Source organism: Vulpes lagopus, chromosome X (assembly GCF_018345385.1).
Source record: "Vulpes lagopus strain Blue_001 chromosome X, ASM1834538v1, whole genome shotgun sequence".
NCBI lineage: Eukaryota > Metazoa > Chordata > Mammalia > Carnivora > Canidae > Vulpes > Vulpes lagopus.
The window spans coordinates 122,052,184-122,072,936 of record NC_054848.1 but is presented as its reverse complement, the minus strand read 5'-3'; the positions used below and the strand labels follow the sequence as shown (position 1 = coordinate 122,072,936).

Genomic DNA, 20,753 nt, shown 5'->3' with positions numbered 1-20,753 from the left:
CCTTATATGATCCTAAAACATGACACTTGAATTTTCTGCAAAAATTAGTATTTACTTTTTTTCTGCAGGTAACTTTCAAAAACCAGGCCTCTCGTCCCTACTCCTTCTATTCTAGTCTTATTTCTTATGACGAAGATGAGGGACAAGGAGCAGAATCTAGAAGAAAGTTTGTCAACCCTAATGAAACCAAAATTTACTTTTGGAAAGTGCAGCATCATATGGCACCCACTAAAGATGAGTTTGACTGCAAAGCCTGGGCTTATTTCTCTGATGTTGATCTGGTAAGCAGGTGTACATTGCACGGACCACTTACTGGTTTAAAAGAAATGGACTTTGTGTTATCTGCTCAGAATTATGCTATTTATCATAACCTTAATGGGAAGCTTTCAGTCGCGGAGCTGCCATCAAATTTGTGTTTGAGAGCTATCACTCTGGAATGTACTCAAGAGGATGAAAGGGAGACAGAACATGAAGACTCCTAACTCTGGGAAACGAACTAGGGGTGGTGGAAGGGGAGGAGGGCAGGGGGTGGGGATGACTGGGTGACGGGCACTGAGGGGGGCACTTGGCGGGATGAGCACTGGGTGGTATTCTATATGTTGGCAAATTGAACACCAATAAAAAATAAATTTATAAAAAATAAATGAAGAGGATGGATTGTGCTGTGGGAAGAGAAGGAGCGGGTTGGAGCAGCATAGAGTTGATAAGAAATGGAGTCTGGTTCGTAGGTGAGGCAGCTTAAACTCACGGGATTGCTGTCTTCTCTCCCAGGAGAAAGATGTGCACTCAGGCCTGATCGGACCCCTTCTGATCTGCCGCAGTAACACACTGAACCCTGCCCATGGGAGGCAAGTGACAGTGCAGGAGTTTGCCCTGGTTTTCACTATATTCGATGAGACTAAGAGCTGGTACTTCACTGAAAACCTGGAAAGGAACTGCAGAGCTCCCTGCAATGTCCAGAAGGAGGATCCTACGCTTAAAGAAAACTTCCGCTTCCATGGTAACAGGACCCGCACCCCGGCTTGCTCCTCTTCCTCAGTGTGGCGCGCCCCGCGCACCACAGCAGGGGAGCCTCGAGCCTGAGGCTGGCGCCGTGTAGGAATTGAGGGTATATGCATGGGAGCGCGATCCTCATAGGAATCAGCATCTTTTACTGGAGTGGAGGGAAAGGAACTTCCAGAATAGGTATCAACAGCCTGTTCTGTCTTCTCCTCCAGCAATCAACGGCTATGTGAAGGATACACTACCTGGCTTAGTAATGGCTCAGGATCAGAAGGTCCGATGGTATCTGCTCAGCATGGGCAGCAACGAAAACATCCATTCCATTCACTTCAGTGGACATGTGTTTACTGTACGGAAAAAAGAGGAATATAAAATGGCAGTCTACAGCCTCTATCCAGGTAGGAGCTCGTTTGGGCCCTTCTTCCACCTCCTGTACTTGCCGACAGCTTCCTTTAAACGGTCTAGGCACTGGGGCCTCAGTCCGCGAGCAGAGCACACAGACTCGCTGATCTCAGGTGACTCACCTTTTCAAGTCACTTTCCCCTGCAGAGACCTCATCAATGAATTAGCAAAGAAACGTGATCATTTCAGATAGAGAGAAGGTGCTACCAAGGAAATAGAACAGAATTAATCTGTAATTAATGTTGCAGCGCTTTCCTGGGAGGAGGGCATTTGCCCCATCTCGGATCCCACGTGGCACTAGTAGTTGGCCACAGAGTGATCAGTCTATGTCTGTAACCAGTATATTGATGAAGCACCGCTCACTGCTCACAGTGTTGATCAACATACAGCTAGATTTTAGCTCTCCACTGTCCCTTTAAAATAGGTTTAACAGGGCAACCTGGGTGGCGCAGCGGTTTGGTGCCTGCCTTCAGCCCAGGGTGTGATCCTGGAGACCCGAGATCGAGTCCCCGCATGGAGCCTGCTTCTCCCTCTGCCTGTGTCTCTGCCTCTGTGTGTGTGTGTGTGTCTTTCATGAATAAATAAAATCTTTAAAAAAAAAAAAAAAACAGGTTTAACAGTGGGAGCAAACTTCCTGTGTTTCTGTGGCAAAACCCCAATAAGTTCAGTGACTTTCTCCTTACTCTTAAGTGAGAAACACTCCTGCAGTCACTTTACATCACAATATACGTCATGTCCACTCCAGGATGTCTACGTTGGGAAAGGGAGGTGTGCTTGAGTCCTCTGTCCCTCTAACGTTTATTGTGTGTCTCCACCAACCCCCTCCTGGCTGCTGCCTTAAACTCCAGCATGGAAATGGTCAAGGTTAAATAATAGGACAGTTTTGGGTTTGTTTGTTTTTTATTCATGAGAGACACAGGCAGAGGGAGAAGCAGGCTCCCTCCGGGGAGCCCCATGCGGGACCCGATACCAGGACCCCAGGATCACCACCTGAGCGGAAGGCAGACGCTCAACCACCGAGCCACCCAGGTGCCCCAATGATAGGACAGTTCTTATCTTACACCTGGTACCTTTATTCTAGGTGGTGCGTTGCGACTCATTGCTCAGCCCATCAGTATTCCCCTCTAGCTTTTTAAAAAAATATTTTATTTAGTTACTCATGAGAGACATAGAGAGAGGCAGAGACACAGGCAGAGGGAGAAGCAGGCTACCTGTGGGGAGCCTGATGAGGGAGTCAATCCCAGGACCCCGGGATCATGCCCTGAGCCAAACGCAGACGCTCAACCACTGAGCCACCCAGGTGTCCCAACCCCTCTAGCTTCTTGCTGCTAGGGTTCCTTTAGCCCTCAAGACAGCCCTAGTGAACTGGGTGCACAAAGACCTCACCCTGACTTCCATCTCCCAGGGAGCTCACATATGGTCAATGGGGAAAAAAAAAACATTTGGCTCTAAAAAACCCTGGCTTTTTCCTGTCTCGCCGACCAAAGCATGCCTCATAGCATGCCCCTCTGTCTCTCCCATTTCCCAGGGGTGGGGGTTGTCAGAACTCAATCTCCAGGACCTCCAAACTGGAGGGGTCACATACAAGCACTGTAGCTTTGAGGGATCCAAGAATAGTAGAACTGACCTAGGTAGATCTCCTTTGGTGTTCTGCAGTAACTTACGTATCTCATGCTCATTGCTTTAGTACAAGGAAATTCTTTTTGTTCCTTTTGTGTTTCATCAGGTGTTTTTGAGACTGTGGAAATGCTACCATCCCAAGTGGGAATCTGGCGGATAGAATGCCTCATCGGCGAGCACCTGCAAGCCGGGATGAGCACTCTGTTTCTGGTGTACAGCAAGAGTGAGTAGCACCGCGCATCTATTTCTGTCCGGCTCTCTTCCTTCCTAGCATGGTTGCCTTTGTCAAGAAATAAATACAAGCTCACGGTCATTAGCAAATCTAAAATGAATATTGCTGGTAGACATCACCAGAGTCCTCAGAAAAGGGCAGATGTGTTTGAAGCTTTGAACACGCTGAACCTGAAGCTCTAAATATTTAACAAGCTGCTGCTAAACAGTATCTTCCTTCTCAGAACTCTGTGAAGCTCCAAGATCTCCAAGAGCAAAATCTGAAGCTGAATTTTGGTTCAGTGAGCAAAGATAGCTTACAAATATGGCTTGGAAGAGTCTGAGATGTAAGCCCAAACGAGTAAAAGAACCACTGGTGTCCTTATGCTCCTCAGCTGCAGAACGGGGATGCTTCTAGCACCTACCTGTTGGAGTGAATTGAATGATGTCGATAGTACAATGAAATATGTAGTAGAGCTCTTGGCACACAATAAACAATAAGAAATACTGACCGTTTGTTGGCGTTCTCCCATTTTCATTGGCTTGCATTTGTGGAGCCGACTTTTCCGTTCTGTAGCTGTCGTCCTCCCCTCCTTTGATTTCAGAGTGTCAGACTCCGCTGGGGATGGCTTCCGGACACATTAGAGATTTTCAGATTACAGCTTCAGGACAATATGGTAAATACCGTTGTTTTGTCTCGAAGAACTGAGCTGATTATATCTTTTTTATTTCTGTTGCAGAGATTTCAATAACCTATCTATCTCCATGCTTCTCTTAACTCTACTCCGGAAGTGTCCCTCAAACCCATTTCTCTCTGATTCTTCCTTTGACTATGTTAATTCAGGCTACCATCATTTCTCCCCTGGGCAGTGCCGCTGCCTCCTTAAATGTCCTCCCTGCACTCCCTGGTGCCCCCCCTTGAGTCCATTATCTTCAGTGTGGCAGGAAGTTAAGCGTTTCTGTGAGCAGTGCTGGTAAAGCTTGGATAGAGTATATAGATGGCTCTCAAATGTTATTAGAGAGCCGCGGTGAGCAAATCATGCCCTACAGGCCAAATCCATCCAGCCCACCGCCTCTTTTTATAAAGCCTTTATATAGCCTATAAGCTAGGAGTTATTTTTTTTTCTATCTTTGAATGATTGGGAGAAGAAAAATGTCACATGACATGTGAAGATTATATGAAATTCAAACTTCAGTGTCTATAAATGAAATCTCATATTGACACACGTAGCCACCCCCATTCACTTACAGTTGTCTGTGGCTGCTTTTGCTCTACAACAGCAGTTAAGTAGCTGAAACAGAGACATGATCTGCAAACCTGAATTATGTACTGTCTGGCTGTTCACAGAAAAAGGTTTGTCAACCCCAGTTTTAGAGGGAACAAAATGCCTTTTCAAAACGAGGCTTGAGAGTTTTATACCAAAATAGTATTATTTCTTTTCTCGGTAAAAGGATGGCTTATTTTAACTTTTATTTTTCCTTATGTTCTATTTTCCATGTTCTGACTTTTCTACAAGGAACATATGTTGTGTCATGAAGAAATAATGATAGGATTTTGTAGTACCGGTAATACATTCTAGTGTCACCTAATTAGAGGTCCTAACAATAAACAAAATAAGTTTAGAAAAAAAATACTCCTATGCTTTATACCTTTATCTTCTCCGCAGCTAGGTTTAACCCTTCTCAAGAGAGCAATTTAGGGGTGCCTGGGGGCTCAGTGGGTTACGCGACTCTTGATTTCAGCTCACATCATAGTCTTAGGGTCGTGGGATGGATCGCTGTGTTAGCAGGCTCCCGCCTCATCAGGGAGTCTACTTGTCCCTCTCCCTTTTCCCCCTCCCCTCATTCATGTTTTTTCTCTCTTTCTCTCGAAAATAAATAAATTAAATCTTTTCTTTTGAAAAAAAAAAAAGACAGCAATTTTATTCTTGAGTGTCTAGGACCAACGCAGCTGAATCTAATCTCTCTCCCCTTTCTTGGACAAAGGACAGTGGGCCCCAAAGCTGGCCAGACTTCATTATTCCGGATCAATCAATGCCTGGAGCACGAAGGACCCCTTTTCCTGGATCAAGGTTAGAAAGTGCATCACATTCAATGGCACCATGTATCCCTCTTGCAAGCTCAAAACACTATACATCTCCTTTATACCAAAGTCACTTTCATCAAACTCCAACTAACTGACAAGGAAGGAACTGAAGAATAGAGTGGCTTCTGACTTGCACAAAAACAGTGAGGAGTGAAGACTCGGGGATAGAATCGAGCATGCTGATGCATTAGTCCAATCCGGTAAACTAACTTGGAGCCAGTGACTGAAACAGTGTCTTTAGGGTTACTCAGTTTCTTCTTAATTAAGTCTTTCCCATTTTCTCACTCTCCCATTCCCTCTAGAGCAGCGCAATCCAATAGTAATATAATTTGAACCACAAATGCAAACCACATGAGTAATTTTATATTTCCTAGTAGCCACATTTTAAAAGAAACATGTGGAAATCATTTTAATGGTATATTTAATGCAACATATCCAAAGATTTTATCAAGTGAGCATGTGGTCAGTCAGGGCTCTGAGCCCGTTGAGGGCATGCAGATGGAAGCTCGTGGCTCTCTTCCTTGTGCCATGAGAGCTGAGGGTAGTGTCGAAGTGCCAGCTCAGCCTCTCTGCCTAACCACAAGAGCGGGTTCTCTCTAGAGCCAGAACACGCCTCCCACCTCTGGTGCTTACTGCAGACACGTTTTACCACCTACTTTCCCCACCTCCTCCTCTTTTCATCGTACGCCAGCTTTCCTTCCTCTTCTGAGTTGACTGACGATATTCCCCTACATATTTTCCTTCTTTGCAAGATCACATCTACTCCTCTGTTTTTTCTTGAGGTGAAAATTATAAATAGAAAAATAAAAATAAATTTAAAAAAGAAAATTATAAATAGGGATCAGGGAAAGATAAGGCGGCCTACCAGTAGGTAGATGGGAAGAGGAAGAGCACATCTGTCAGCGTCACATCAGCTCATCTTATTTTGTTTATTTTATTGGCACTGCCAGTTATAACTCAGTTTGAACTGACTGTTCATGAATTCCCAAGTATTTTTGTTTGTTGATGAACTTCCCAAACCACATGTTCTTACCTTGTATTTCTGTGGTTTTCACTTTCAACTTCACCTGTATCCCTGGGTAGTGGATGTTGTCATCTATTTGAGTGCCCTGCATCTGTTGTTCCATTTATTTCCTTCCTGTGATAGCATTCTCATTTCCATTTGGGAATTAGATCTCCTTCACTGGATACAACCTGATTCGACTAGTATATAGACTGCCTTTTCCGTGTGTAACCAAAGAACCTGCGTAATACCCCTAAGTTTCCACTTCCTAGATTTGGCCCATTGTTCCAGCTTCCGTCTCCAAAGACTTTCTCAGTCTTCCCGGTTTCACATAATTCACTGATTTGAGTAAATTTTTTGTACTTTGGCTAATTCATGATCAGAGTATTGAGGCAGACAGGGCTCTGTGACTGTGTGCTTAAAACAAGTCCAAGCTAGCAAATCTTTACCACACTGTTATTATCATCCTCATTCCAGATAAAAAAGCTGAAGCAAAGAAAAGTAACTTGCCCCAAGTCACACAGCCAATAAGTGACTGAGCCAAAATGCAAACCGTGATAGTTGGGCTCCAGAGGCCTAATTTTTAATCATGATACTATACTGTTTCTAGAATGCTCCGTCTAAGTTGATAATCATCTGTAACGTCCTGAGTTCAGTGCCTGACACATACTAAATACTTAGTAAATGTTAGCTTTTATATTTTGGAAAGTGCAACATCCAGTTGTGAACCAGCTACAAACCCACCTGATTGTATTATCATCCAGTCTGTATCAACACCTCTGCCTCAAGGTGTTTTTTTCTATATGTCCTACTGAATCCTAGGTACACATTTTCTTGATCTAGTGGCTATAAAAACTAAATTCCCCAGAAAAATAAAGAGTTATGTTGACTTACAAAAAGAGAAAGATAGAAGAAAGAAAGAAAGAAAGAAAGAAAGAAAGAAAGAAAGAAAGAAAGAAAGGAAGGAAGGAAGGAAGAAAAAAGAAAACAAAAGAAGTGGTTCTAGGGAGCCAGGAGGCAATCAGAGATGTCAGGCTGCAGTGTTTGTATTTGTGCACTGAATGAGTCATTACTGTTTTGCTTCCTTCTTTGTAGAGAGATGTGTCTTGTCACACTCAGATACATGGCTGGATACCTAGGTGAAGATATTGACTCGGTAATTGCCAAATTCCACCAAGATTCCCAATATAATACAGATGAAGTACAAAAATAAGATAAAATTGATAAGATTGGCACTTTGCCAAACATTTAGCAGTTACAGAATATAGGTGGAAAAGGTGTCTGGCAAGACTTATTAAAATACTAGAAAGTGCAATAGTCAGTGGTCCAGAAAAGACCTCTCATATACTGCATGAAGAAATAGTACAAGTCGGGACGCCTGGGTGGCTCAGTGGTTGGGGGTCTGCCTTTGGCCCAGGGCGTGATCCTGAGTCACAGGATCGAGTCCCACATCAGGTTCCCTGCATGGATCCTGCTTCTCCCTCTGCCTGGGTCTCTGCCTCTTTCTCTGTGTGTGTGTATGTGTCTCTCACTAATAAATAAATAAAATCTTAAAAAAAAGAAATAGTACAAGTCAATTCAACAAAGGTCACGGTTTTTGCACCTAGTCCTTTCAGGACCACAAAGCCGAGGGAGAAATGAAGTGGCTTCAGTTGGGAGGATCATCTCATCTGGGCCGAGATGGTGCTGTACCTTCTGACGACCTTGCCACTGTGTCCTCTTACCCTGCTGCTTTTTCTCCTGTGCTTATCACTGCTTGATGCTGTCAATAAATAAAAACCTGTATGATGTGTAGGCTGTTTCTCCAAGTCAGATGTAAGTTCCATAGGGCAGGGCTCTATCCCCAGTGCCTAGAGCAGTGCTGATCACATAACAAATGCTAAAAAAAATAGTCTTTGGATTAATAGATGGAGGGATGGAACTACCTGAAGGAGACAGTCATTAGGCTCCAGTGTCATTGCCTGTGACAAGTTAACCGTGACTTGCTTGTTAGGACAGTAAGCGATGCCAAAATTGCTGGAGTAGATACTGCCTTGTAATGCTTGCATGGCCATGCTCTCTTCTTTAAGAACAACCATTCGGGGGATCCCTGGGTGGCTCAGTGGTTTGGCGCTTGCCTTCAGCCCAGGGCGTGATCCTGGGGTCCCGAGATTGAGTCCCACGTCGGGCTCCCTGCATGGAGGCTGCTTCTCCCTCTGCCTGTGTCTCTGCCTCTCTCTCTCTCTCTGTGTCTCTCATGAATAAAACAAAAACAATCATTCCAGGGGGTTGGGGAAAGTGAAAAAATATTAATAAATCCTTACTACTCTGCCATTATTCACTCATTCGTTCCAAAGCATTTGCTATGTATCAGTATTATATCAGATGCCATGTTAAATACTGGGGTAGAAAAAATATAAAAGCTAACATTTACTAAGTATTTAGTACGTGTCAGGCACTGAACTCGACCTTACATGTACTGACCCTTTAAACCTTCTAGTAAACCTTTGTTTTTTTTTTTTTTTTTAGACTTTTTCATTTTTTTAAGGATTTCTATTTATTTATTCATGAGAGAGAGAGAGAGAGAGAGAGAGAGAGAGAGACAGGCAGAGGGAGAAGCAGGCTACACTCAGGGAGCCCCGTGTGGGACTCGATCCTAGGACTCCAGGATCAGGCCCTGGGCCAAAGGCAGGCACTAAACCGCTGAGCCACCCAGGCGTCCCCAAACCTTTGTTATAAACACCACGTTAGGTGACCCAGATTCACTGCCGTGAGGGTCTTGGTGTAACAGGGACAGCAGATGAGCAAAGACAGCTCTCCAATGTGGTGCAGTAAGATGCTCTGATGCGCTCACATACGAAATGAAGCAGAGACAGAGAAAGCAGCACTAAACTTGTCTGGGTGAGTCACGAAAGGCGAACCAGGAGAAATAGCTTCTGAACTAACACTTGAAAGAGGGACAGCGGCTTATCACTCGCAGTGATGTTGGGATGGGCGCTGGGCTGCGGAGAGCGCAGGGAGTGGCTTGGCCGAGGCCGAGGCTGAGGTTGGGCAAGGCACGAGGTTCCGTGGCCCCTTGTCTGCAGCACATTGCTTTGAGCGTCCCCTGGTTTGTCGGGAACTAGGCGGGGACCCTAATAAGCACCTTTGCTTTTTGTTCCCGTCACTCATCTCAGCACCTCGCACGCACCCAAGGTACTCCTGAGAATACCCGTATTGATGCGGGTCCTTCTCTAGCCAATAAGTAACCTCAGGAGGTGGTGCATTTACATGAAGTGTTGCTTTCATTGGCAGGTGGATCTCTTGGCACCGATGATTATTCATGGCATCATGACCCAGGGGGCCCGCCAGAAGTTCTCCAGCCTCTACGTGTCTCAGTTTATCATCATGTACAGTCTGGATGGCAACAAGTGGCACAGTTATCGAGGGAATTCCACGGGGACCTTAATGGTATGTCATTAGTTCTTCTTTCAAGAGAATGCATGAGTCTTTTAAAGAGCTTTTGACAAAGATTTCAAATTCGGGACAGACACTCCTAGCTTCTATGAACTTCATTCTAAGAAAAGATTTTTCCACTTATGGGCAGTAGGAGTGATTGTGAACATATGGATCAAAGTAGGAGCATCAAAGATCTCATAGACAACAGACCTGGAGAGGTGCTCTGTAGGCAGAGATAGGTGGCGAGGACTCCGTGGACGGATGACATTCGTTTGACGTGATGGCAGGGCAATCAGGTCACATGTCCAGCAAACCGTCAATCACAGACTTGAGTTTAGGGGGGCAAATCATGAATGCAGGTTCAAGATTCCCGTCCTCCACATAAAGCGTTGGCTGAGACCTTGGGAAAGGGTCACAAGACCCTAAATTCAACAGGCTTGCAACCTTAGCATCATGTGTACCCTTCCTCGTGTTCGTGCCCCCTGCTGAATTGGTCCACACAGCCCGCAATCCTCTCCTGTCTCTTCTGTGTCACCGCTGCGGCTGTTACTGTTTATTGCCTGAGGCCCATCAACTCACATTCATCTACTCCGTTACATTCCTAACTAGTTGTCTCCTGTTTCTAGTCTCTTCTCTGATAAAACCTTTTTGGGGAGAATCATCTTATCAGCCCTGTGCCTACAACCTTCCAGTGTCTGCCTCTTCTCTTCAGAACAAAGTTAAAAAACCCTCCAGCGGCTCCAATAACTCATTTTCCCCTTCAGATGCATTGTCCTGCTTCTGGTTCTGTGAGTCTGACTTACCCTCTACCTTCTGGGAGCACTGGCAGGAGATCAGAGGAAGGAAGCAGAGTCAGATCAAGACATTAATTCTTGGGGCGCCTGGCTGGCTCCCTCGGTAGAGCACGTGACTCTTGATCTCGGGGCTGTGAGTTCAACCCCACATTGGGCATAGAGTTTACTTCAAAAATGTACATAAAAAAGGTATTTCTTCTCCTGGTGCTCTCCTTGTAGAGGATTGGGCTGTATCTCTCCACCGAAGGTCGCTGCTCCCTTCCGACTGGCCTTCTCTCCCTGGTCCACCTGCTGTCACTGAGTACCAAACCACCCCAAAACCTCATGTCAGAAGGACAACCGTTCTGTTTTGTTCACGGATTCTATGGGGTCAGGACTTTTAGCACAGCAGAAATGGCTGGCTGTGCTCACAATATCTAGGGCCTCAGCTAAGAAGATTTGACAGCTGGGAGCTAGAACCATCTGGAAGCTTCTTCCCTTGCATGGCTGGTAGTTGGTGCTGACTAACCTAGCTAGGATAGCATCTGGGGCCGTGACTGAAGTAACTCCATATGGCCTTCCCCTGACGCCTGAGCTTCTCACACATACACCCAGATTCAAGGGGAAGAGACATAGACCCTGCTTCTCAGTGGGAGCAATGTAAGGAATTTGTGGTCATTTTTGTAAACCACTAAAAGAATCTACTAGATTATCTCCTTTAAGATTCTGCTCCCGCTCCACCTCCCACCAGCCCTAGGTTGGCAATACCCTGCCCTCACCTACCTACCTAGTACCTTTATACGCCTTTTCCCTAATCATTATGGTTTGAATGTTCCTTGTTTCGTGGTCAAACTCTGTCTTATACAGTAACTAATGCCAGAAGTAGCCCCAAGAATCAGACCCTCAAAGGAATTCTAGGATTCTGTTGCTACCATATTCAAAGAATACGGTGTGATTTCCTTGCTTAGGGAGAAGATTGGCTGTTGGGTAATCCATGGTGCATGGTGGTATCACAATTTCTCAGACTATCACCAGTGATACTATGGGATGAGGTACAGATGGTGAGAAAGACATCGGGAGACTCAGTGGACAGCGGCATTTAATCACTGTGGCAAGAACTGTAGCATCACCTGATTGTAGAGTGACCTGTCAACCTTTTAGAGCCCTTCTTTTTATGGAGTTATGGCATACATAGGGGAAAATCCGTTACATGTTCTGAATATACTCGACAAAGATGCAGAATCCGGACACACCCATGGAGCTCTGTGGGCGTCTTCCATACCCCGTGCTTGTGGACACATACTTGGACGTAAGACCAGGTCTACGTGCTGAGCATATGAATTGCAGACTTGCAGTGACAATTTTTTTAAAGATTTATTTATTCATGATAGACAGAGAGAGAGAGAGAGAGAGAGAGAGAGGCAGAGACACAGGCAGAGGGAGAAGCAGGCTCCATGCAGGGAGCCCAACACGGGACTCGATCCCGGGTCTCCAGGATCACGCCCTGGGCCGAAGGCGGTGCTAAACTGCTGAGCCACTCGGGCTGCTTTTTTTTTTTTTTTTTAAGATTTTAAACAAACACTTTTTATCACATTTACAAGGTTTCTTTCTACTCCTGCTGCATTTAGAATGGCTGCAGAATTGCACCACATGCTTTTTCAACATCTCTGACGTGATCACTTTCTTTCCTATTGTCACACTGCACTGACGTTCAGTCGTGTGCTGGCAAATGGTACACAACTGGCTCTGGAGCAAAATGGGGGATGACGAGGGGGGAAAGGCCTTGGTTTGTAGCATTTGCTGATTTCCATGATGTTAATATCCCCATCAGACCTGCTTTCAAGCTGCTGCTGTCATGTTGAATGCCGCGTTGGGAACACATGTGCTCAGTTGGCCCTCACAGGCTGGTACTAGGCCGCTCCAGCACAGCGCTGGGAAATCTCTGGGAAAGCGGGCTCAGCCAGTGTCCTGCTCATTGGAAACTTAGCGGGACTCACTTCGCTTACATTTTGTTTAGAATTTTTCTATGTATACTAATCAATAAAATAGGTTTTAGGAGCTCTATTTATGAGATTTTGGCATGAGACTTATATTAAACTTGAAAATAAAGTAGAAAAGCTTCCATCTTTTCCTATTAACTTGTTGATCTAGAATAGCTTGATTAACGTAGTAATCATGTGTTTCAGCAAAGTTAGGTGGAGATGCCACTGAGCTCTGTGCCTTAGTGATAGAAGCTTGGCTATCTTTTCCATTTCTTGTCTGAATATTCACATCCCATTTTCTATTGCCCGTAGCTAATTGCTGTGAATGTCTACACTAGAGTTCTCTGGCCCAGCCTATGCCCTAGAGCCATACCGCATACACACATACTTCTCTCTGTTTCTCCCTTAACCAGAGTGGGGTGAGTGTCTGTCTATTCTATTGGATTTTCAAAGAATCAACTCTTGGTCTTAAAATCAAACATAGATTTTAAGGTTTTTTTTTTTTTAAGATTTTATTATTTATTTGAAAGAGAGCATGAGGGGATCCCTGGGTGGCTCGGTGGTTTAGCGCCTGCCTTTGGCCCAGGGCGTGATCCTGGAGACCCAGAATCGAGTCCCACGTCGGGCTCCCTGCATGGAGCCTGCTTCTCCCTCCGCCTGTGTCTCCACCTCTCTCTGTGTGTTTCTCATGAATAAATAAATAAATTTTAAAAAGAGAGAGAGAGAGAGCATGAATAGGAGGGAGAGGGAGAGATAGAGAAGCTAAAGCAGACTCTGTGCTGAGCAGGAACCCGACACAGGGCTCAATCCCACGCTGAGATGGTGACCTGAGCCAAAAACAAGAGTCAGATGCTTAACCAACTGAGCCACCCAGGCGCCCCTGGAGTTGTTTTCTAACTCATTAATTTCTGTTCAAAACTTTAAAATTTTCTTTTACTTTCTTTCGGTTTTATCTTTCCTAAAACATGGAGTTGAATGACTAGTTCATTTATTTTCAGTCTTTCTCATTCAGTATGATAAAAGAGTTAACTACTCTCATGAAGGTCATTCATTTAATAAACAGTTACTGAGTAACTGCTATGTTCTAGATTCTAGTACAGAGGTGGGGAAGCTAGAGCCCATCCATGAATTTGGACTACCACTTGCTTTTGTACGGACTGTGAGTTAAGAATGGGTTTTACAGGTTTAAAGTTGCAAAAACAAACATTATGCAACAAAGATCATTTGTGGCCTGAAAAGACTAAAATATTTCCATCTGGTCCTTTACAGAAAGTTTGCAGACTGCTGGTCTGGCCTAATGGCAGTAGAGATGCCTAGGCAGTGCCATGAAGGATTCTTCCATCCCCACGGCTTGCCTAATGTGCATATTTCAATCTTAGGCATCGTCCCCCAGTGTAGTGATTCTCAGATGTTTTTATATCTTTGTTTTGCTCACAGACAAAATCTTGTTCATCAGAGATATTTCTTATCATGGATGTCCCACATAAAGAGGGAGAGGGGAACCTTTAAGGACCACAGCTACACTGCCACCATTCTCAATAGTGTAGAATAATGTAAATGTTAACTTTTTTATTTTTGTAAGATTTATTTATTCACGAAAGACACAGAGAGAGAGGCACAGACAGAGGCAGAGGGAGAAGCAGGCTCCATGCAGGAAGCCCGACATGGGACTCGATCCTGAGGCCCCAGGATCACGCCCTGGGCTAAAGGCGGCGCTAAACCACTGAGCCACCCGGGCTGCCCTAACTTTTTTATTTTTTTTAAAAGATTTTACTTATTTATCCATGAGAGACACAGAGAGTCAGAGACACAAGCAGAGGGAGGAGCAGGCTCCATGCAGTGAGCCCGTTGCGGGACTCGATCCCAGGACCCCAGGATCATGACCTGAGCCAAAGGCAGATGCTCAGCCACTGAGCCACCCAGGTGCCCCTGTATATGTTAACTTTGATATATCAATGAGCATTTCAGTGATGTGGCATTTTCTCTCTGGTTTTTAAGTTAAAAAGAAGAGTATTTTTAATGTCCTTTAAAAATATTTATTTTTGGTTGTGTTAGAAATCAGTGTTATTTTGACGTAAAGTTGATAATCACCAAGGGATTTGTCAAAGCCTATGAAAATTGCGGCAATCTAGCCTTAGCCCAGCTATCTATGCTTTGAAGTTTCTGAGGGAGAGCTACAAATGAGCCAGTGACAAACGGAAAACAACTTTCATGTTTTCTAAAATTATACTTGTATACCCAACACCAGGCTCTCTGGCCAACCCTCCCCTCTACATCCTCAATGCAAGGAGTTAGACCAGAGGTCTAAGGGCGCTTTTCCTTAAGCCCAAACCCAAATACCGTCACCAGTCACATATCAAAACTCCTATACATTGTTGTTGTAGTGATGTGATTTGAAGTGAGGGTTGGGAGCCAATGGCGAAGAATTCTTGAGACTTTTTCAGTGCAAAAAAAAAATGCTGTTTTAATTACAGCACAGGGACAGGACCCGTGGGCAGAAAGACCTGCACTGGGGTTGTGAGGAGTGGCTGATTATGTAAGATTTTCCATCCTATGGAGGGGAGGGTGATGTTAAGGTCCAGGAAAGTGAGTATAGGGTTCGGGAGGTCTGGCTACTGATGATTGCTTTTTTCCTTGTAAATCATTAAGACAGTTGCAAACTGATGGAAGATTCATGTCGTGCATGACTGTGATCTCTGTCAGTTAAGCATTGGTTTTTCCCCTTCCTTTGCTCTTGGGCAGCCAGGAGTGCCTGCACATCACACCTTTCCCCCCTGGTGGGTGGGGTGGGAGGGGGGCAGTCGTTGCGGAGTATTAGCGTGTGCTTTGCCCTCAGCTTGCCTTTTGCTCCCTCATCAATAAGACTACTGGCCAGACTGAGGGGGGCACTTGACGGGATGAGCACTGGGTGTTACTCTAGCTGTTGGCAAATTGAACACCAATAAAAAATAAATGTATAAAAAAAAAGACTACTGGCCAGGCCTGTAGCCCGGGTTGAGGGTATACCAAGAAAAGTAAAACTGCAAAGGACCATGCACCCTAACCACTTTTTTAAAAAACTTTTTTCAAAAATTCCAGTATAATTAATGTAGTGTTACATTAGTTTCAGGTGTACAACATAGTGACTCAACACCTCTATACATTACCCAGGGCTCATGACAATTAAGTGCACTTAATCCCCATCATGTATTTCACCCATCCCCACACCTACACCCCATCTGGTGACCATCAGTTTCTGGTCTATATTTAGGAGTCTGGTTTTTTGGTCTTTTTTTTCTTTCATCTTTTTTTTCTTAAATCCCACAGGAGTGAAATCATACAGTATTTGGCTTTCTCTTATTTCACATAGCATTATACATTCTAGATCCATCCATGTTGCAGATGGCAAGATTCAATTCTTTTTCAGGGCTCAGAAATACTCCATTTTGGATGTGTGTGTGTGTGTGTGTTTGTGTGTGTGTGTCTGATCCATTCATCTATGGACACTTGGATTGCTCCCATATATTGACTGTTGTAAATAATGCTGCTGTAAACATAGGGGTGTGTACCTTTCTTCGAATTAGTGTTCTCATTTTCGTTGGGTAAATACCCAGTAGGGGAATTACATGATCATATGGTAGTTCTATTTTTAATTTTTAAAGGAACCTCCATACTGTTTTCCACAGTGGCTGCAACAGCTGGCATTCACACCAATAGAGCATGAAGGCTCCCTTTTCTCCACATCCTCACCAACACCTGTGCTTTCCTGGGGTTTTGATTTTAGCCATTCTGACAGATGTGATGAGATATCTCATTGTGGTTTTCACTTGCATTTCCCTGATGATTAGTGATGTTGAGCATCTTTTCATGTGTCTGATACCCTAACACTTTTGCAATAGGTTAGACTAGGCTTTTAGGGCTCCGAAAGACCCTTCCAGGCAGCCACGTGAGTGCGCAGGACTGGTGGCGGAGTCTGTGTCTGACGGGCCTCTTTTGTATTTTCTTACCTACTGACTGCTTCCCCATTGTTGAAATGGAGGCATGAAGACTACCCTAACCTCCCACCCATTTAGAGGCGCTTAACTCACGGCGACCACCGCCTACACATCCCCCAACACACACACACACACTAAAGGCACAACAGAACTGCCGAACCTCGTCCTTAAACCTCACCCCACCAGACCAGTTCCGTACACAGCCTCAGGCTAAAGGGTGCATTTTCGGAAAGCAGAAGGACTGAGAGGGAGATTACATTCTGGAGAGTTCTCACTGTCCCTCCCAAACCCCTGAAGACAAGTGGAATGTACAAACACGCAGCTGGTAACGTTTGCACGTGACATTTGGACCAAAAAGCCTTGAAAATGCAGGATTCTGAAACAGGATGCTGTCCTCTTGGGCAAGAAAGGCCCGGTCTCGCAGGCCGACGACCGCGCAATAGGACAGCAGCACGCCGATTCAACACATCTCAGTTACCCACGAGTGGCGGGAAGACGCCCAGGACAAGTAAGTCACGGCGTGGCCCAGGCCCACGTCTGAGAATGGAACCTAGGCCCACAACCGTGAGTTCCAAGGCACGCCAGACACCTCGACAGTCGAACGTGGCCCCCTGCTTTGCGCGGGCCACATTCGCCTTGGCGCCGAGGAAGGCCCACGCGGCCAAGGTTGTCTGTGGACTGAGTGCGCAGCACAGCCCGAGCAGCAGGCGCACGGAGCGCTGCAAGTGAATGAGCACAGGCGGCCCGAAGCGCAGCCACCCGCTCTTCCCCTTGCTGCTTCCCGACAGGCGGAGCAGCTATTCCGCGTTATGGAGGAAGGCGAACCGCAGGCGAGGGGCATCAGAACGGCTTTATTGTGGATTTAGGGCAGCAGCCCCGAGGGCCCGTGCCATCTAGTGCTCCCCAGGGGTACGCGTGGGGCGTGGGCAACAAAGGAGAACCGGGGTGAGCACCTGGAGAGACACCGGCCTGCGCTAAAGCAGATCCCCGACGGAAAAAAAGTGGGCCCGAGAGCCGTGTGCAACATCCAACCGTCCAACTTGCAACAGAGGTGTACGGGGGGGGGGGGGGGGGGGGGGGGGGGGGGGGGGCCCGCAGGGCAGTTGGGTGCAACAAGAGGCCAGGGGTAAAGGGGCCGCTCGGTGTCCCGTGGCCAGTCTTGGGGAAGAGAGCCCAGTCCTGCAGGCTGACCCCGTGATGCTGGGGTGGTTGCCGCGCCAGTGACGGCGCGAGGTCTGTGGGATGCGGGAGCCTGCAGTCCAGCAGCGTCCGGTGGAGGCGGGCGGGCGCGGACCAAGGCAGGTGCAAGCGCCGGGCCCCTCCCTGCCCGTCCGTCCATGGGCACCGCCGCCCGCCGGCCCGCGGCCAAACGGCGGGGCAGATGCAGGCCACGGGGGCAGATGCAGGCCACGGGGCCAGAGGCGGAAAGCGGCTTCGGCGCTGGCGCGCGCGAGTGGTCAGACGCCCTGCCCCGACGGGGACACGGCTTCCTGCAGAACGAGGTGCAGCAGGTGGTTCTGCTCCGCACTGAGCAGCGGCCACATGTCCACCTGCAGCGACTTGACGGCCTCCGTGTCCTTCTCGTGGGTGGCCATGACCAGGGACTGGAGCAGCAGGAACAGCTCGTCGGGAAGCTGGCCGCCGCCGTCGGGCCCGTGGCCGTCGAAGGCCTCCCAGGAGTACTTCTCCAGCGTGTGGGCGTGCTCGGGCAGCAGCTTGGCGGGCGGCGGCTGCAGCAGCAGCAGCAGCAGCACGCGGGACACCTCGCAGCGGACCAGCACGTCGGAGAAGGCGCCCAGCGCGGCGGGCGCGGGCGCGGGCGCGGCGCCGGCAGGCAGCAGGGCGGCGGGCAGGGCCGGGGCAGCGCCGGGGCCCAGCGGGGCCGAGGCCGAGGAGGCCGACGGGGCCGACGAGGACGAGGACGCCGCCGGCGGCGGGGCCAGGGGCAGCGGCGGGGCGGGCGGCGGCGGGGCGGGCGGCGGCTGCCGCAGCGGGGGGCTGCCGTGCTCCCGCGCCAGGCGCTGCATGCGCGTGAAGACGGCCAGGGCGCCGCTGTAGTCGCGCGCCAGCAGCTGGCAGGAGGCGGCGTCGCCCAGCGCCTGCAGCGCGGCCAGGGGCAGCTGCGGCAGGTGCAGCTGCGCGGCGCGCTGGAAGTGGCCGGCGGCGGCGGCCGGCTGGCCCAGGTCGCGCAGGGCGGCGGCCAGCTCGAGGCACAGGCCGGCGGCGGCGGCCGGCTGGCCCAGCTCCAGGTGCAGGCGCACGGCGGCGCCCAGCGCGCTGGCGGCGGCCTGCAGCGGCTCCCCGTAGGCCGCGGGGCAGGCGAGGCGCTGGCGGGCGTCGCGCTCCTGCCGCAGGAAGAGGCGCGCGGCCTCGGTCAGCGCCAGCGCCTCCCCGGGCCCGTGGAACAGCGCCTGCTGGCAGCGCGCCACGGCCAGCTGGCACCACGCGGCGTACGGCAGGCACTCCTGCGCGCGCAGCTCCCGGCCCAGCTGCGCGAACTGCTCGCCCGCCTCCGCCATGTTCGGCTTCCGCAGGAACCGCTTCCGCAGCTTGCTGGACACCTGCCGGTAGCGGGCCAGGAAGTCGCCGGCCTCGGGCCCCGGGCCCGCGCCGCCGCCGCCGCCGCCCGGGCCGCCGCCGCCGCCGCCGCCCGGGCCGCCCGGGCCGCCCGCCGCCGCCGCCGCCATCTTGCCCGCACGCGCGCCCGCGCGGACGCCCGCGCGCACGCCCGACGTGCCCACGCCGCCGGCCCCGCGCATGCGTGCGCCGCGCCCCGCCGTCCCGGCCCACGGAACCGAGCGCTCGGGCCGGCGCGGGGCCTGGGCGGCCGTGGCCCTTCCGACGCGACCCCGGCCCCTCCCGGCCCCGAGCTGACGTCGCGGCGCCGGCCCGCGTGGCCCCGAGGCCGCTTGGCCGGTGGCAGGATGGTCCCCGCCCCCCCCGCCTTCCGTCAAAGCCCCGTCCCCCCGAGTCCGCGCCGGCTCCTGCGTCCCCCATTCACTCCGCGCCGGCAGGGGTGTCCCCGCAGCAGTCCGCGCCGGCAGCTGTGTACCCCCAACAGTCCGCGCCGGCAGCTGTGTCCCCCCAACAGTCCGCGCCGGCAGGGGTGTCCCCCATTCACTCCGCGCCGGCAGCTGTGTCCCCCCAACAGTCCGCGCCGGCAGCTGTGTCCCCCCAACAGTCCGCGCCGGCAGGGGTGTCCCCCATTCACTCCGCGCCGGCAGGTGTGTCCCCCCAACAGTCCGCGCCGGCAGATGTGTCCCCCGCAACAGTCCGCGCCGGCAGGTGTGTCCCCCCAACAGTCCGCGCCGGCAGGGGTGTCCCCCCAACAGCTCCGCGCCGGCAGGTGTGTCCCCCCAACAGTCCGCGCCGGCAGAGGGTGTCCCCCCAACAGTCCGCGCCGGCAGGTGTGTCCCCCCAACAGTCCGCGCCGGCAGGGGTGTCCCCCAATCAGCTCCGCGCCGGCAGGTGTGTCCCCCCAACAGTCCGCGCCGGCAGGTGTGTCCCCGCAACAGTCCGCGCCGGCAGGTGTGTCCCCCCAACAGTCCGCGCCGGCAGGGGTGTCCCCCCAACAGTCCGCGCCGGCAGGTGTGTCCCCCCAACAGTCCGCGCCGGCAGGTGTGTCCCCACAACAGTCCGCGCCGGCAGGGGTGTCCCCCATTCACTCCGCGCCGGCAGGTGTGTCCCCCCAACAGTCCGCGCCGGCAGGTGTGTCCCCGCAACAGTCCGCGCCGGCAGTGTGTCCCCCCAACAGTCCGCGCCGGCAGGTGTGTCCCCAACAGTCCGCGCCGGCAGGTGTGTCCCCCCAACAGTCCGCGCCGGCAGGGGTGTCCCCCCAACAGTCCGCGCCGGCAGGGGTGTCCCCCCAACAGTCCGCGCCGGCAGGTGTGTCCCCCCAACAGTCCGCGCCGGCAGGGGTGTCCCCCCATTCACTCCGCGCCGGCAGGTGTGTCCCCCCAACAGTCCGCGCCGGCAGGTGTGTCCCCGCAACAGTCCGCGCCGGCAGGTGTGTCCCCCCAACAGTCCGCGCCGGCAGCTGTGTCCCCCCAACAGTCCGCGCCGGCAGGTGTGTCCCCCCAACAGTCCGCGCCGGCAGCTGTGTCCCCCCAACAGTCCACGCCGGCAGGGGTGTCCCCCATTCACTCCGCGCCGGCAGCTGTGTCCCCCCAACAGTCCGCGCCGGCAGATGTGTCCCCCCAACAGTCCACGCCGGCAGGTGTGTCCCCCCAACAGTCCGCGCTGGCAGGTGTGTCCCCGAAGCAGTCCGCGCCGGCAGCTGTGTAC

At 50.3% G+C, this 20,753-nt stretch overlaps 2 protein-coding genes across 4 annotated transcripts in view; one reads left to right on the top strand and one right to left on the bottom strand.

Moving 5' to 3' along the window:
- F8 (coagulation factor VIII) overlaps positions 1–20,753 on the top strand; it is a 149,042-nt gene that overhangs the window by 111,467 nt on the left and 16,822 nt on the right. For all 3 annotated transcript variants that reach the window (XM_041740695.1, XM_041740696.1, XM_041740694.1), the window contains 7 exons: positions 69–281; positions 772–1,000; positions 1,218–1,400; positions 3,131–3,247; positions 3,840–3,911; positions 5,221–5,306; positions 9,597–9,752. In XM_041740695.1, the coding sequence (XP_041596629.1) occupies positions 69–281; positions 772–1,000; positions 1,218–1,400; positions 3,131–3,247; positions 3,840–3,911; positions 5,221–5,306; positions 9,597–9,752 (1,056 nt within the window). The remainder of the gene's footprint in view (positions 1–68; positions 282–771; positions 1,001–1,217; positions 1,401–3,130; positions 3,248–3,839; positions 3,912–5,220; positions 5,307–9,596; positions 9,753–20,753) is intronic.
- On the bottom strand, positions 17,789–19,243 carry F8A1 (coagulation factor VIII associated 1). The gene has a single exon (XM_041740697.1). The coding sequence runs from the start codon at positions 19,226–19,228 to the stop codon at positions 17,927–17,929; it is 1,302 nt and encodes a 433-aa protein (XP_041596631.1). The 5' UTR covers positions 19,229–19,243; the 3' UTR covers positions 17,789–17,926.